The 18,344-nt window shown below is 38.1% G+C and overlaps 1 protein-coding gene across 2 annotated transcripts in view; it reads left to right on the forward strand.

The window, feature by feature from the left end:
- Positions 1–18,344, forward strand: part of igsf3 (immunoglobulin superfamily, member 3) — a 187,696-nt gene that overhangs the window by 99,309 nt on the left and 70,043 nt on the right. For both annotated transcript variants that reach the window (XM_048193202.1, XM_048193203.1), the window contains exon 3: positions 14,841–15,260. In XM_048193202.1, coding sequence (XP_048049159.1) covers positions 14,841–15,260 — 420 coding nt within the window. The remainder of the gene's footprint in view (positions 1–14,840; positions 15,261–18,344) is intronic.

The following is an 18,344-nucleotide window of genomic DNA, read 5'->3' on the forward strand; positions in this document are numbered from 1 at the left end:
TGCAATCTTCCTGTAAGAACTCGCTGAAACACAGGCAACTAAAGTACAAAGAACAACATTCTGTTACAGTAGTGTTCTTATTATAATGTTATGGCAAATTGGCACTGCACGTCTTGACTTGCACTTTACTGTATTTTCATGATCAATGTGATTGACACTTTCAAATCCATAGTTTCATATTATTTTGCCAGTTTGGCATGCTGTCCTAACACTAACCAATCAGACCTCAGGCACTGCCCAAAATGCCATAATAACCATTATAATATATTAGTAATATATTTTTTGAAGTCATGACGATAATTGTTTTTATGATTGATCATCGCTGTCACGTCTGAATACTCGTACACATCCCTAGTAATGAACCACATCATCAGTGCAGGAGAAAGAAGAGGAGCAACAAAAACCCATTGCATTACATTTATCACAACTTCCTGACCTTCATCGTCCAGTCCAATCCTCTTTTCATTTAGCTGTGTGCAATGTGCATGTGTTGGTTGTGTGATAAGATGCGCCTATCAGCGTGTAACAAAACATAATGCTTTTTCTGTTTTGCGTGATGTCAGTCACATCTCAGTACTCGATGGCATCCTAAAGCATTTTAATTAAACTGCATTAAACACAAAGAGGCCTATGTGAGTGTGTGTTTGAATGGCTAGTGGTTTGGGGGACAGAGTGGAAGGGATGCGAAGACAAGGTTGTATCGAAAGAGACTATATAAATAAAAGTCTAGTGGTTCACTGTGCTGACAGACAGTCTGATGTGGTGTCTTTGCGTCTGTCACGGGGAACGAGAGACTGAGAGTGAATAGATGTACCATTTTCTTCCTCTCTCTCTTTCCACTGTGCTTTTGATGTGACAGGGAATTGCAGCTCTCCCACCGAGTGTGGGGTGTAAAGTTGTTGTTCTGACGACCTCTTTAAATCTCTTCTGTCCCTGTCTATCTACTCACCTCTCTCTGTGTCTCTCGCTCCTTCAGTCACGCATTGCCAATTATTTTGCTCTCAGCGGCTGTGTGATTGCACTTAAAATGCTGGCCAAAGGGAGGACTGCTCACCCTTTGAAAGAGGGCAGAATGAAGAGGGAAAAAAAGGAAATTTTGTAGATAATGGGATTGAATGAGTCAGGGCAGGTGAAAAACTGGAGGGTGGAGAGGCGTTTTGTTGACACAAGCTGCAAACCCTAGAGTGCTGCCAACATACACAGTGTTTCAGACATTATACTCTGCTGAAAATCACCTTAAACCAGACTAAGATGTGTTGTTGGTCTTTAAAATAGTCTAGCTGTTCTCCCACACTGGTCTTTAACTGGTCTCACAGGTGCCCAAAACCCTTATAAACCAGCAAACCAGTCCAGGCTGGTTCATTGTGAACATGCGTTTGTTTGTTTGTCATGCCTTGTAAGGTACATTAGCCTAGATGCGTTGTTGAATACAGAGTGCTGCAGGGGTGGTGTGGTTTTTTTTTTTGTACCAAACTGGAAGTTATGCCGCGTTCCAGGCAACCAGTGTTGCTTTCGTCAAAAATATTGTCGTCGACGAACCTTTATCACGTGACGAAAACGAGACAAGACGTAACGTAGATGCTGGTCATGTGACGACGACGATAATTAAATGTATAATGCAATATTGTTGACGAATAAAAACGAGACTAAATGTGGTTTACAAAATAAAAACTATGCTAAAATGTCTCTTCATTTTCATTAACCAAAATGAGACGAGACAAAATGTTATAACGTTATTTTGTCTCGTTTAGCCGCGTTATTAAATTATTATTTTGCAGTATTTCTGTTTCCTGTGTCTCACTTCAGGGGCTGCATCAGGTCACACTGCGCAGACGCAGGCGACGTCATTTCCTCTGACATAGAGAAAGGGACCAATATGTAGGTAAATATGTAGATTTCACATGCTCATAACTTGCACAGATCATAGAAAATGCACATCATTATTTAAAGCAGGTTCTTACTTTTAAAAAAAATGAATCCAAAATCAACATAATATATCGCGTTGATCACAAGATATTACTCATGGAATGATTTAACATACTTAGCTAAAAACATATCTCTCATCTTTCCAGGATGCAGTGTGTATCCAATGTTCCCAGACCCATCCATGCTCATTTCTTGTTCGTGAAATAACACAAAATAGATATCATTTTAAAGCTTAGAATCTCATCTTTTTAATGCACCTAACCATTTCGAAAAACCCCTAACGAATGCTATGAAGAGCCTCTAAACCAGAGTTTACTGCCTGTGGGCGCCATCTAGCTGCGAAAAAATTGATAATTTATTAAACTATACTTTATGCTATCACCACGAAATTTGAACCAGATGCAGCTCACATGTAGGAGAGCATCACCAAAAAATCATTTTTATCCAATCTTATTGCGTTCCTGAGGTATTCCATGTCAAATAAAAAAAAAGAAAAATTATATATATATATATATATATATATATATATATATATATATATATATATATATATATATATATATATATATATATATATATATATAATGTTTTTAGCATGAAAATGTCCTAATGTAATTTATATTTTCTAAAACATTAAAAAGAGTTCTATCAAATGATACCTACCTTTTGACTCTCCTTGCTAGAGTTTTGGAGTTATGAGTCTTTACTTTTGTGTTTGTCACTCAGGGAAAAAAAAAAAAAAAAACTCTAAAATAGCCAATGAAACAACAATGGCAGCCCCTACGGATGCGGTGTTTATGCAAGTGGTACACGGTGAGAAATAGACTTTAAGACAATATAACATTGCAATCAAATTAATAATAATATAATAATAATAAATAATACACACACGATTATGTATTACAATGTTATGTGTCTGAAACTATAAGTATGTCGTAGAAATGATTGTAAATGAGCATAAGCCCCGTACGGTCCACCATGCTGGTTTGTTTACATCTAGCTACTACAATTCCTTGCGCTCAGGCAGTTTGGCGTGATTTGCCTGGAACGTAAAAAAGTCGTGAGTCATGGTTTGAAGTCGTAACTTATGGGCTCAAAAACCTGCCTGGAACGCAGCATTAGTATCACCCTGGTTCTATGAAAAAAAAGCCTATATGATTTTTCCATTTTGCTTTTAGATTATTGAGGAAAATAAGCTCTGAGGCCAGCAAAAGTTTATTATTCTTACATGTTTTTTTACATTTAGATGATCTTAACAATTGAACACTTATATTAATTTTACAGCCTAAATACAATTGAGTTTTCCTGATTTGGCATGATGACATTTAATATCCCAGATAAGCTCAGTAGTCTCATCAGTAGTCATTTGTTAGCAACCTCCTTTATAAAAAAAAAAAAAAAAAAAACTTTAAAAATCCTGTCGTAGAATAAAATGTGAAAATATCTGGAGCTTTTGTTAACCACAGATCTTTTTTCCTGGAATTTAACCAAGAAATAGTCAACTTTGGGATGATGCAACTGAAAACAAAACTGAACTCATTTTTGGATTTTGGGACTCCTGTACATTTTACCATACAGACAAATGTTCATTTAATTTTAAACAAAAAAGTATATGAGGGACAAAAGTATTAGCTATAATGAGGGAAAGAACTACAATCCCATAAAGCACTGTGAATGATATAATCAAATTAAAACTGATGGAAAAAATATTAAACTTGATTTAAAAATGTTGATTTTATACATATATAATTCTTTGATTGTTGGAGATTTTTCTTCAAAATCATGGGTGATGTATTTTTTCCACCAGGAGTTCTGTTGCTGAACATGATTATTTAAAAAACTAAGCTGAAATAATGTGCACTGATGGTTTCAATAGCATATTCCATCAATTAACAACTTTGTACTGTAGCTCACAATAGGTCTGTCTTCAATGGTTTGTAAGTTATCATTCAAAATCAGTTCCCCTATGGAGAAAATGAATGGATTGTTTTACTGGAGGAACTACAGAACTTCTACAGGACTCAATTTCAGTAGCTTCTCTTTGCTATGAAGTGTTGTTCTCCTTCATCTCATGTTTTGAGGATGCTGCTGTGTTATTGAGAAGTGCAAGGTGTTCCCCGCTTAACCTTCCTCCACTCTTCTAATTGTTAAATGAATCCTTAACGTGTTTGCATTTGCATTAACTGCTAGATTATGTTAATTGCCAGGCTTCACTTGGCAGAGCGGTTGTTTGATATTGTAATGGAGATGAGGTTAGCAGAGAGTAGTTCATTTGCTGGAGCACCAGGAGGGATCAACACTCACACTAGCATTTATCTTCGCTCATATGCACGGCAAATTGAATTTGCAGTTGCCGATAAGAGGATGCAAGTTACCCCATGTTAACCTCTGATACCCATGCAGGTTGCTTGCTTGTCAAGCACTGGAAGGGTTTTGTGGGTTAGCACCTCACCTAAGAGCTCCCTCATCAATGCACAGCTCATTCACACATAGTAAAGCCAGGTGTCTCAGGGAATTATGGGTTTCATTAGCTCTATGCACAGACACTTTTCCTAGATGAAAAGAAACTGTGAGCTAGCAACTCACAAACTGACCTTTTTGATCTTTTGAAAAGTGGTCAATAATCTCTTTTTCACCTCCGGTTCATTCTGAAGTCAACGGCCAACCATGCCAATGCAAATTCCAGAGATACTGTGAATATCAAATGGTGCTTGTATATTTGCATGGTGGTCTGCTTTTATTTTGCCGATATTCACTCTGATTTACTGTCTGAATGAGGAAATATGTAACAAGGAAGCAGTCATTAAGGGGTAAAGGACCCTATATACTTCAAGTGAAATCGAAGACAAACTGGAGTGACACCATTTGTGTCAAAACAGTTCATTTCAGGAGTTCGAGACAACTTGCCAAAGCAAATTTTTCAGAAAAGTTCTCTCAGGCTGGTAAACTCCTTCAAACTACCATTGGTCATTGGTGATTATGTAATAGGTAGGTGTGGCTCTGGGGCTCTATCCTCTTTAACGTGGAAATCTTCTTCGGTTAATTTCTTGTGTTCAGTCCATTGAGGTCAGACGCGAGTAAAAACACAAACACTGGAGAACCGAATTGCAAAGCTTGTGCAAACATATCCACATTGCTATGATCAGATGCTTTCTTAACTGCTGTTTTCTCACCGCTGTCATTTTTGTTGTTGTGTTTATTTTGTTATTGAGAGGAAAGCGCGCAGCACAAACGTACATATTCATCTAAATGTTGGTGGCGGTTTTGGGATGTTTGCTAACAGTATTCTGCAGAAAAGGAATTTCAAACTTCTTTTACCTCTAACCAAAGAACTAAAAAAGTACTTGGCATGAGTAAATCATGGCCACGTTTGTGAGTTGTTAAGATTTCCTAGCATTTCTTCAACTGTTGTTCTTCAAAAGTTGCTAAGTGGGCAGCTGGCTTAAGAGGGAGTCTTTGGAGCACCTGAGTTATGCCATCTGCTCAGGTCAGGGAATTCACATAAAATTTAATAAGGTTCAGCTGCACACTTTATTGAATTTTCTGCTCCTGATAGTTTTTAAGTGAATAGATGGCGAAGAGCAAAGGGATAAGAATGGTCTGAACAGAGATCTCAAACCGTATCTAGAATCATCTTCTTGCCCTGTAGTCTGCATCTTATCTCTGAGATTGTGCCCCTGGCATCACACCTGGATGTTGGCCCTAAACCAGGACAGATTGAGGTCACAAAATTTGAAAATAGAATCATAGATGCCTGACATCAGGGTTCAGTGCTATATATAGAGAGAGAGAGAATACCCCATAACACAGTATTACCCGACAATTTTTTTTTTTTTTTTTTTTTTTTGTCCTGATACTGCCACAACCTCATTGGTAATGCTTAAGTATCCCATCATCTGGATACTTTATGAATTGAATGCATCAGCTACCAAAAAAATGTGAGATTGTGAAATGATTATAGTGCTGTTTAAAGCTTTGAGCCAGTATGATTTTTTTGAAAGAAGTCTCTTATGCTCACCAAGAATGCATTTATTTGATTAAAAATGCTTAAAATTTTAAAATGTAATTTATTCCTGTGATAGCAAAGCTGAATGATCAGCATCATTACTTCAGTGTCACATGATTCTTCAGAAATCATTCTAATATGCTGATTTGGTGCTCAAGAAAGATTTCTTATTATCAATGTTGAAAACCTAATATTTTCGTGGAACACATAATACATTTATTTTCAGGATTTTTTGATGAATAGGAAGTTCAAGAGAACCGAATTTATGTGATCTTTCGCTCACACTTTAGATTAGGGTCTGATTCTTACTATTATGACTTTTGTCTCAAACTCCTGATCACTGTTTATTAATAGTTAGTAAGGTAGTTGTTTATTTTAAGTTTATTGGGTTGGATTAAAATAATGTTGCATTATTATGCAGAATAAGGCATTAATATGCACTTTATAAGTACTAAAAACAACCAAACCCAGAAAAAAAAATACTTACTTACCCCAAACTTTTGAAAGTTACTGTATATTGCATATTTTATTGCCAAGCATCGGTGCAACTTTGCACATTAATATAGAATTGCAGGAGCTCATATATCTGCTGTTTTACAGCTTTGAACGTGGCTCATCCAGTGGTATTTATAATGCAAAATGTTTCAAGTCTTTTATTTTTAACTCAAGTGTTATGTATTGTGAGGCGGCTCTTTTTGCACTGATGCCTGATTTATGACTTATTTATTATGAATAATCTTATATTTTGGTTTTCTTCCATCAAGTTGGTTCAAAGCACCTTTCATTCATAAAATATTTACTTAGCTGAGCTATCTGAAAGAGAGTGTATATTGTGATACTTTATAAAATGACCTATACTTGATTTTTAGTAATTTTTAGACTTCTTTCCCAGGAGGATATCCAGGAGCAGGGATATGACTGAGCTTGAACAAATTATGATGTTAGACAATCATCTCTTTCTCTCTCAGTCCTGGTCCGCTGGTGAACTGAATGCTAATAGCATGAGATTAGCACTAGCTTTGCGCTTTAGGCTTGATTTGGTGACTTAACTTGAAGAGCTAGTAGTTTGATGCCATCAATATCTTTATGCTTTTACAAGTTGAGGATGTTGGCATGGAAACAGCTAGCTGTTTCCATGGGACCTTGTTGAGTAGTTGTTATGGTAACGAACTCGTTTCTGTAGAATATGATATCTGATATTTAAAGGCAGGGTAGGCAAAAAAATGTATAAAAAACTTTTTTTCAAAATTTGTTTAAACTTTATTTATATATCAATACATAATTAAAATGTAAGTACTCTGAAAAAGAAAGTATAAAAATCGAGTGTCTGTAGACCTCTCACGACTGTTTTAAAGACAGCTCATTATTTCCATTCACTCCCCCCCCTCCCTTCTGGGCTCCTTCCAAAGCCACGCCCCCAAAACGCATGAACGTGCGACTCCGACCACTGAGCTGGAAGACGCATTATTTACCTGAGACGAGCGGAGAGGAAGGAGCACAGTGCATGTAGTGACATCATGTCAGAATCACATGTAATAAAAATAACTTTATAATTATGAAGATAAACAAACAAGATGTATTTTAGTACTCACTATCAAGCTAGCATAATGATATTGGTAAAGTTTAAAATATATATTTTTTGATTTGCTAACGAGCTAGTTATCTATAAGGCAAAGCTAAAAACAGGTTGCATGATACACGTTTTTCCATTACCATCATTTACACTGTGATGAAGATGAATTTCGTGTAAGATTCATAACATATACGTTGTTCTACAGATCAACAGAGTAACATACACTCAAATATCAACTCACAACTGCATTGCAGACACAAAATAATAACACACACATACAACAAAGTGTGTACGACACACACAGATACAAGATAAAGACATCAGTAAACATAGGTAGAGAATATAAAAACAAAACAAAGGCGAAAAAACGTGCAGGTAAACTTACAGGTGAACATGGTAAAATAGTTAGACAGAGGGTAAAATTATGCACAATTCAACACTATAGCTATCATTATTTATCGTCTCTACTACGGCTCGCTAAGTAATGTTATGTTAGCTATATTACGCAGCTACGTGTGCTAATGACACATGCTTCATGAAAAAATAAACAAAAAAAATATGTATGATCAAAATACAAAAAGAAAGATTTACCTGTCCAGCAGAAATAAAGCCATCAAGGAGTCACTTTTCAGCCCCTTGAGTTCCCTCAGTTCTCGCCATCGCTGGAGAGCCACGCCGATATTAACTCGCGTTTTATTTCTTTGTTTATCCAAAGACTTTTTGTTCATTGCCTTTTCTTGTACTGTTACTGTCTTCCTTTTTTGCCTGGTTTGCCTTCACTAACTGCATAGGCCGGTACTGTGAATTTAGCTTGCTGTTTCTCCTAGGATCCATGCCTCTTGGATTCCCCAAATCAAACGTGCGCGCGCAAGTGGGCAGGTCATGTGTGGCAAAAGGGTGGTTGCCATGGTTGCGAGAGAGTGACAGCCGCCTAAGCCAATCCTATGTTTCGTCCCGGATGGAAATAATGAGCTGTGTTTAATACAGATTAAACGGTCTAGAGTCACTCGATTTTTATACTCTTTTTATCAGAGTTCTTACATTTTAATTATGCATGTATATATATAGAAAGTTTAAACAAATTTGGAACAAAATTTCTTACCTACCCTGCCTTTAAGTTTCGATCACGTTTCCTCTAGAGGCTGTGGGTGTATTGTTTGTTTAGGATGCGTTTATGCTAAGATGAAGGACCCTTATTGAGTTTTCCCATTACTTGCATCATAACGCATGATGATTATATGGAGTCAGCGATAAATGTGGGGGTGTACGTGGTACTACCGTAGTGAAGATTGTCCCTCAGGTCCTCGCCTACATATGAACACACACTCACACTCCTCCACAAAGGAATCTGTGTTAGCGGGTGCTTTCCATCTCACTCCTACACCATCATCTACTCTTCTAGAAACACAACAGAAGAGTGCAAGAATAATTAGAGATGCCAAAATGATAAAAGTCCCTCTATTTTTATCCTCACCGTCCTTTCCTTGTGTCTCCCCACCTCTGTTGTGTTTCGTAAAGTGGTAGGTCCCTCCAGCTTGTTCGACAGGGTGTGAGAGACACCATTGGCTTTCTTATTAAAAAACCCAGCGGAGGGCCTCCACCTCAGTCTCTCAGCCCTCCCTCCCAGCCTCATTTGACTATTTTGCTCTTTTATTCTCACTTTCTGTCTTTGTGTCTAACATCTGTGATTCTTCAAAGCACTGCCGAAGTAGCCTGCTGTTAAACAGTACCGTCTTTCCTCCGTTTCTTTCATTTCTTTCCCCTCGTTTCATTTGCATCGCTGCCGTCTGCTGTTCCTCCTCTGTCAATCATCTCTCTCTCACGCAGTCTTTCTCCTATTTCATTAGTTTTATATAAGCCGTTTTCTCACCCCACCCGCTCGCTGTTGTTTCATTAGCGTTGCGTACCTTTTGTGTGGCATGTGTGCTCTAGCTCAGCAGTGATAGTGTGTGAGCAAACATGAAGTTGAATAATTGAGTTTTTATCATGCGCAGATGCCCCCAACGTGCATGCAGGTAAACCAACTTGCTGAAACCCGGAGGATTCACTTTCACATGTGCAGTAATGCCGAAGCAACGCATGTTCAGTCTGTTCGTTTGAGGCTTACATCTCATCTCTTTTTATTTATTCAGGGCCAGTTGCAAAAAAAAAGAGAGACAGGTTGATTGATTCATAAAGGCTTTCATGCAGCTCTCTGGAAAAACTTCATTTTTAGAGTGAGTTTGAAGTCCTCTATTTATGATTATAATGTCAAGTGGCTCAGCTGAACCCAGTTGCACATTCTACAGTTCTTAGTCCCAGACTGAATCTGCAGACTTCGTTGCTGATTCTGAGCAATAATCTGATATAATGTGTTAAATGGAGCTGAGAGTACTCTTATTGCTACTGTAGCTGAAAGCATAATCATATTAGTGATCATATTAGGACTTGCATTTATGCAGTTAACAGGCATTTTTTGTCTAGGCATAAACTATATATCTTTACAATATTGGTTAATGGCCACTTATATAATAGTGGACATTAACCAATATTGTAAGGATATGTAGTTTATATCATATTAGGTATATTATTTATATTTATAGATACATTTTTATTTACAGCCAGTACATCATGCAAAAAGGGAAGCCATATCTTAAGGTTTCGAGTGAGATAAAATGGTTCTGTCAGGGTTGGGTGAAGGAATGAGGCAAGGACTCAAGATGCAGGACAATGGGCATTTATTTGTTAAAAAAAAAATAATAATAATAATAAAAAAATTAAAACAAAAACAAACAAAAAGTACCCTGTGGGGGAAATTTGGATCAGGGAGCAGGACACGATGGGAACACTGCGATAATAGACTACAAACTCGCACAGGACTGAAAACACAAGGAGAATAAATAGGGAGCAAACAAAGCTGGTTACGAGGGAGGACAGGTGGAGCAAATGAAACAATAATCGGATAACCAGAAGGGCGGGGTTAGACAATAGACAGGAGAGTGCATGGCCCATAGAAACAAACATGATAAGCCATGTGCTCACACCAAACATGATAAAAACAAGAGCACATTGCCAGTGAACACAATCACAAGATGTGCTCAAGCAACACATGACATGAACAGGCAGCCATTGAGAGCTCTCACCAACTGCATGTCCACACAAAACATAACATGAAAGCACGCGGCCGAAAAACACACATGGCCCGAGCAAACACAGAACGGCATGCTCACACAACAAAACAGGCTGCAAGGAGAATAAGCGAACAAACACACAGATCATGAATGTCCGAACCCCGACACAGAACCGAACAAGACTGAAATGCCTGGATCCGAACACCACGCTCCACACACAAAACGACTCACATGGACAGAAGAGCGTATGGCTCGACGACCTCGGAACCGCACGCTCACAATCTCAAGACAGTAGGAGTGTCAGTGCTCTTTCACCAAACAAGAATAAACACAACTGAAGTTACAGAACCCTGAGAGGTTCATTTTAATTTTTGATTTTTATCAGAATCATAACCTTGCCATTGCTAGCACTACAGTGGTGGTCAGAATTATTGGCGCCCTTGGTAAATATGATCAAAGATGACTTTAAAAATAAATCTGCATTGTTTATCCTTTTGATCTTTAATTCATAAAATCTAACCTTTCATTGAAGGACAAGAATTGAAATTGGGGGGAAAATCACATTATGAAATAAATGTTTTTCTCCAAAACACGTTGGCCACAATTATTGGCACCCTTTTATTCAACACTTTTTGCAACCTCCTTTTGCCAAGATAACAGCTCTGAGTCTTCACCTATAATGCCTGATGAGTTTGGAGAAAATCTGACAAGAGATCAGAGACTATTCCTTCATGCAGAATCTCTCCAGATCCTTCAGATTCCCAGCTCCATGTTGATGCTTCTTCTCTTCAGTTCACTCCACTCATTTTCTTTAGGGTTCAGGTCAGGGGACTGGGATGGCCATGGCAGAAGCTTCATTTTGTGCTCAGACACATTTTTGTGTTGGTTTTGATGTTTGTTTTGGATCATTGTCTTGATGGAAGATCCAACCACGGCCCATTATTGGATTTCTAGCAGAAGCGGTCAGGTTTTGATTTATTATCTGTTGATATTTGGTAGAATCCATGATACCATGTATCTGAACAAGATGTCCAGGACCTCCAGCAGAAAAATAGGCCCACAACATTAAAGATCCAGCAGTATATTTAACCGTGGGCATGGGGTACTTTTTACCCCAAAAAGCTCTTTTTTTTTTTTAGTTTCATCTTACCACAGAAGCCGGTCCTGTTTGAAGTTCCAGTCATGTCTGACAACTGAATATGCTGGAGATAGTTTCTGGATGAGCGAGGAGGATTTTTCTTGAAACCCTCCCGAACAACTTGTGGTGATGTAGGTACTGTTTGATAAAAAATTTTTCTGAGACTCAAGACTAATCTTGAGTAATCACTAATCTCTGCAATTCTCCAGATGTGATCCTTGGAGAGTTTTTGGCCACTCAAACTTTCCTCCTCACCGCGCATTAGGACGATTTAGACGCACGTCCTCTTCCAGACAGATTTTTGACATCTTTAGTTGATTGGAACGTCTTAATTATTGCCCTGATGGTGGAAATGGGGATTTTCAATGCTTTAGCTATTTTCTTACAGCCACTTTCTATTTTGTGAAGCTCAACAATCTTTTGCTGCACATCAGAACTTTATTCTTTGGTTTTATTCATTGTGATGAATGATTAAGGGATTTTGGCCTTTGTGTTTCCTCATATTTATACTGCTGTGGAACAGGAAGTCATGGCCAGACAATTTCATGTTCATGATCACCCTGGTGTGCTAAAAATGTAAATATGAATGGGAATATACTTCAGAGATATTTTACTCATAAGAAGTTCTAGGGGTGCCAATAATTGTGGCCAATATGTTTGGCCACTTTCAATTCTTTTCCTTCAATGAAAGGTTAGGTTTTTGCTAATTTTATGAATTAAAGATCAAAAGGATAAACAATGAAGATTTATTTTTAAAGTCATCTTTGATCATATTTACCAAGGGTGCCAATAATTCTGAGCACCACTGTATGTGCAAGTGAGTTAAGCTACAGGAATGAGTTCCACTCTCAGGTAGAAGCTTATGTCAATTTAATCCTTGAATAATTTGATGTTAATTAGATATTCTTCAACTAAAATGTTGTCTAGCTGTCAGGTACAGGTACATGCACTTGCGTTTTCCTCAGGCTCTTCAAAAACCATTTTACCAAGGTGACAAGGTGCACAGTGCACCAGGAACATTTTATTACTTGCAACTCCAAATGCTGGCTGGATGCATTGACACGGAATGGGTGACAAGGTGCAGGAAGCACCAGATGCACCTCATCACGCATTGCCAGCAGTATTATATTTCCATGCCTTTCCTCTTGGCCTATGATCAGCCCAGAACTGGGCCAGCAATTTTAAGATCCATTCATGCTTCAATTGAAATTTCCAAAGCATTTTTTCGTGTTTTTTTTTTTTTTTAGCTTTTATGGCCACAATTATTTCTGTAAAGTCATTTAAATAATATTAATCTCTGCTACAGTTGAGCAAAAGGTTTGTTTGTCATTTACAAATAGTCATGCTCAAATAACCCTTAAGTTCCTTTTATTTTGCTAATGGCCTGCTATATCTGGATTTGTAGTGGTTTTTATTTTATTTTTTATTTTTTTGAAAAGCATCCTGGAAAAAGAAACTTGAGGCATTGGAGCCACTGTCAGCTGTCAACGCCTCATTCAGATAAATATTGTGGCTGAAGTTTGCAAGATGTCACACAGGTTTATTTCCAGAATTTTGGTTTGTCACAAAAATCCATTTCTCGCACAGTGATGTCAGTGCTGTTTTTTTCACAGCCTGTGAGACGCTGTTCCCAGGCTGAAGATCTGACTGGTGCTAATCAATGCTAGCACTGCACAAAGACATCTAGCAGTAATGGGATGCAGAATATCATGTTGTGTCGGCTCGGTGCTACAGGATGGAACCATGGTGTCAGAAATGTGCTGGAATGCCCTGCTGCTGAGATGAAGTGTGCAAGCGTGGGTTTGGGCAGCACTTTCGCATAGAAAGCTGTCTATGAAAAAGAAATCTGTGTTTGTATGTTTGGTTTATCTGCAATCACGGGTCTCTTCTGCCTTCATGCTTCCCCAGCTTCATGCAAACGTGTACATGTGCATCTGCAGCAAGTTGTTTACATATGTTAGCCTATGGCACTGTACACAAAAGAAAGAGAGAAGCTGTGTAGACTAAACCCATAAGGTTTACCTGTACTTAAAGGGTTAGTTCACCCAAAAATGAAAATTATCCGATGATTTACTCACCCTCAAGCCATCCTAGGTGTATATGACTTCTTTCAGACACACACAATCAGAGATTTATTTAAAAATATTCTTGCTCCCCCAAGCTTTATAATGTTTATGAATGGAAGGCCACATTTTGAAGGAAAAAAAAAATAATGCATTCATCCATAATAAAAGTAATCCATACGGTTCCAGTGGTTTAATAAAGGCCTTCTGAAGTGAAGTGATGGGTTTTTGTAAGAAAAATATCCATATTTAAAACTTTATTAACTATAATAACTAGCGTTTGGCAGACGGCCATAATATCATGTTGGGAATAAATATATATTTCAAAATATTAATAAACACTAAATAAATAATACTGTATTTATCAGTTTCTGTTGATACTGGCAATTTAACTGTGCATGTTCATTTGCCCTATTGTTGCTTTTGGATTACCTTTGACCTAATTTAATGCTTACCTAAAGTTAATCTTTAAAAAAATATTAAATGTGATCTTGAAATCCATTTTTCTTGCTGTACATTCTATTACTGAGATGCCTAAATTAATTTAAAATGCTTTTATTTAAATTTAAAATAATTTTCCCATTCATTTAGACAAAATAGTATATGTTTTTGATATTGACCATTAATTTGTATTCGGTCATAACATAAAAGTAATTATTGGTTTCAGCCAGAATTTTATTATATGCGTATTGATACTTGTGCAGAGTACATTCTGACCTAAGAAAGCATGTACATATTTCAGTTTGTGCTATATTCATTCTGTTTTTTGAAAAATTCAGCCATATTTTATTGGAAAGCCAAAGGCTGTCAGAGGGAAAAAAGGAGTGAGGGGTTGTTGAGGACAAAAAGAGGCTTGTTTTTTCCGGAGGCTATAAGTTAATAAAAGGGTTGAGATTGCACTACCCTGCAGGAGAGAATCCTGTTTAAATGTTAATGGGATACGGAGTGAATGGCTTTAAGGTTATGTTTTGTTGTTCATGAACTCTACTCACAAACTAACCACATCCCTTGGTTTCCTCCACAGTGATCCCGGACACTCTGACGGTGACGGCTGCTGCTCAGACTCTCTCGAAAGTGGAGGGGGACACTCTACAGCTGAGCTGTGAGGTCACACGTCAGACTTCCCAGCACACTCATGTTTCTGTGGGCTGGTACCTGCGTCCTGCTGACGACCCCAATTCTGGTCCACGTGATCTGGTCACTCTGTCACGGGACTTCGTTCTACGGCCAGGGGGACAATACCGTCAACGTCTATCTTCAGGAGACCTGCGGCTAGACAAGATCAGCGCCACTTCCTACCGTCTCACCATCTACAAGCTGCAGCCCACAGACCAGGGCGAGTTCTACTGCGAGGCCTCCGAATGGATCCAGGACCCGGATCGCTCCTGGTACGCCATGACCCGGAAAGAGTCAGAAAAGACGTCTGTCAAAGTTCAGCCCACAGGTGAGTGTGAATTGTTTGGGGGGGTCCGTCTGCATCTTTCAGAGGGTAATTGCTCTTTCAGATCCTAATTGCTAGTTATACTCTGAGATTGATTTAATTTAACACAATGAATAGAAGAGGTGTTGGTAAAGAAAAGCATTGTTTTCTTCTCAGAGGTGGAAAAACACCTCTGACTTTGGAAAAGACTTTGGAAATTAATATTTAAAGTCTGTGTAAAGGCAATTCAGAGATTTGTTTTTAAACGCATTATAAATGTTAGAAATGTATCGCTGAAAACACATTACAAAGACTGTGAACTATGTAGTACTGAATTGTGGAGTTAGACCGTTAAACAGTGTTCAGGATTCTTTGGGTGGGCCTGAAATCATGGCTCTCTGAAACACTGGAGCCACTGAGCATGGCCCCTCCCCTAACACTATAATAACTAGAGTGCTTTAGCATCAGTGGTTCACCCGTTTAATCGCGAGTTACTGTCATTACCGTTAGTTACTACAGCCTACAGTTTGCTAGCTAGCTATGCCTTCATCACGTAAATGCATATTACCTGGTGATAATTTACAAAACAGGTCTGTCTCCTTATTTAACATAAATAAAACCATGATGGCTGTTAGTTTGATCTGTGACTATACAGACACATAATAATAAAAATGGTAAAGTGGCAAAATATGTTTTGTTCTATGTTGTTTATTCATAGCCTAACCTTATTTGACTAAGGCCACGTTCACACAGCAGCAGAATACAGTTGTCAGTCCTGTATTTGGTTACCTTAATATGGTTACGTTCACACACAGTACGGTTATTTACAGGAGTGACAACCGCATTCTACAACCAAACGCACACCTGTAAATTTTCAGGACTCACAACCGCATTCTTGGAATATCCGCGCTGTGTGAACAGAACCGGACTGGACAACTAGTTGTCTGTCACATCATATAGTGCGAGAGAGCCGCTCTGCTTAGTTGTTTTGTGTGTGGTTTCGCTTTCAGTGCTTACAGCCAAGGAGATATGATATGAGCTGTGCATCATCTGAAGGTGTTGTTCTCCACCGGAGCGGCTCCCGTCAGTTTTGTGTTTCTTTTCCAAATTCAAATGCTGCTTTATGCGCTAGTCGTTGCAAAGGACGTGACACATGAGTGCAACGGTTAAAAACTCTGGCTAGTACGTGTTTACGTGCTGCTGTTGGTTAATGAAGTTTTGATGGATTAACTCACGTTTCAATTAGTCTCTTGTCATGTCAAAAGTGACAAGACTTTACAGTTTTATGGACGTCGCCATCTTTAATATTACGTTGGTCACTGTCGTCATGGACACTAGTAAGAGAATACGGGCTTGACTCTCATTGCATGTTCATACACGCTACTGTAAGTTGCTGTGTGAACGGGACATTTCGAGACTCGCACCTGTAAGTAAATGCGGTTGTCAATCCCCAAAACGTACAGTGTGAACGTGGCCTAAGTTAGGTTATGCTAGTTACATATTGCTAACTTGCATAAAAGGGAGAAAAAAAATTTCCATTCTGTTGCGGGCCAAGGTTGATTCTCGGGAAGCCGGTCAATGTCCTCTGAATTGGATTCTGGCTCTGGAGGCTCAAACATGTATGGCTTTTTAAATCCAATTAAGCTACTAGAGGGAGCATTCATTCAGGTTGTAGTGGTATTTCACAGTTGAGAGAGGCGGCAGCTTTCCCGCGAGTGGGCGTGGTTTCAGCCCTGACAGCCGACACGCCCTCAGCGTTTGAGAGCAGAGAATACTGCTTATTTTTCAAGATTTTGATAACTTATTTTATTTACTTGGTTTTTTTCTTGTATCATTTAAATTTGGCTGGGTGGTTAATAACACATTTTTATGTGGTGTGATAAACTCAAACACATGCAATATTGCTTTACACTGACTTTAATGTGATATGAACAAAAATGAGGCTGTGATAGAAAGAAATGCTGTATAGTTCTTTCAATAGGCCTCAATCATGAAATGTGAAAGAATTTGCATATAGTGTACATAAATTCAATATTAAGTAAATTAGCATAAAATGAACATAAAAATGGTTTTATGAACCATTTACTAAGAAATGTCTTCCATTCGTGATTCTTGAAGGAGATATTGTGTACCTGGGTGTTGTTCGTTCAGCTGATGAAACAGAGAAAACATATCTTTCCAAAACACTTCCAGTGGAAAGCAACTCTGAAATTGGACCATTATACATGGCCTAAGACTGGATAATTAACCAAAAATGTATATTTTGACAACATTTGCTCACCGTCATGTTGTTCCAAACCTGTGTGATTTTTTTTTTATTTTTTTTTTTATTTCTTCTGTGGAAAACAAAAGACGATATTCTGAGAAATGTTTGTGTTTTTTGTTTAAACAATGGAAGTCTGTGGTCACTAAAACTGTTTGGTTGCCAGCATTCTTCAAAATGTCAAAGTCATACAGGTTTGGAACAACATGAGGGTGAGTAAATTATGACAGAATTTTAATTTTTGGGTGAACCATCCCTTTAAGAACAAACTGTACTATCATTCACAATCTTGTTTTTGGTTATATTAAATATAAATAAAATATAGTATTTTATATAAATTAAATATAGTCTGCTCTAAGGTGATCACTTCTTTCAACACTTTCCTCCACAGATGTGTATAATTCACCCCAGTAAACAAAGCATGCCATGCTCATGGTCTCATTTCTCTGTAAAACAGGGCATGCATGACTCTGCATCCTGCAGAAATGCTTAAATATGCCCTGTGAGCTGATCACTATCTAAAATTAAACACATTACCAGAGTCCCCGAGCCGTGGCTGCTGATCCTCTTAACATTGAACTCCCTGTCATAGAGTACAGAGCAGGCATTGGCTCTCACAAGTCCACTCCACTCAGTGATATTGCCAGTGTCATGAGGGTTAAATCTCAGTGGTCTCTCAGCATCAGGTAATCAGAGACGGTCGCATCGACTCGTATGACTCCAACTCGTCAGTTGAGTAATCACCAATGGCTGACATCTGCTTGATGACTAACATTTTTAATGGGAAAAAAAATTTATATTCTGTCATCATTTACTCACCCTCATGTCATTCCAAACTCATGATG

This window comes from Megalobrama amblycephala, linkage group LG6 (assembly GCF_018812025.1).
Source record: "Megalobrama amblycephala isolate DHTTF-2021 linkage group LG6, ASM1881202v1, whole genome shotgun sequence".
NCBI lineage: Eukaryota > Metazoa > Chordata > Actinopteri > Cypriniformes > Xenocyprididae > Megalobrama > Megalobrama amblycephala.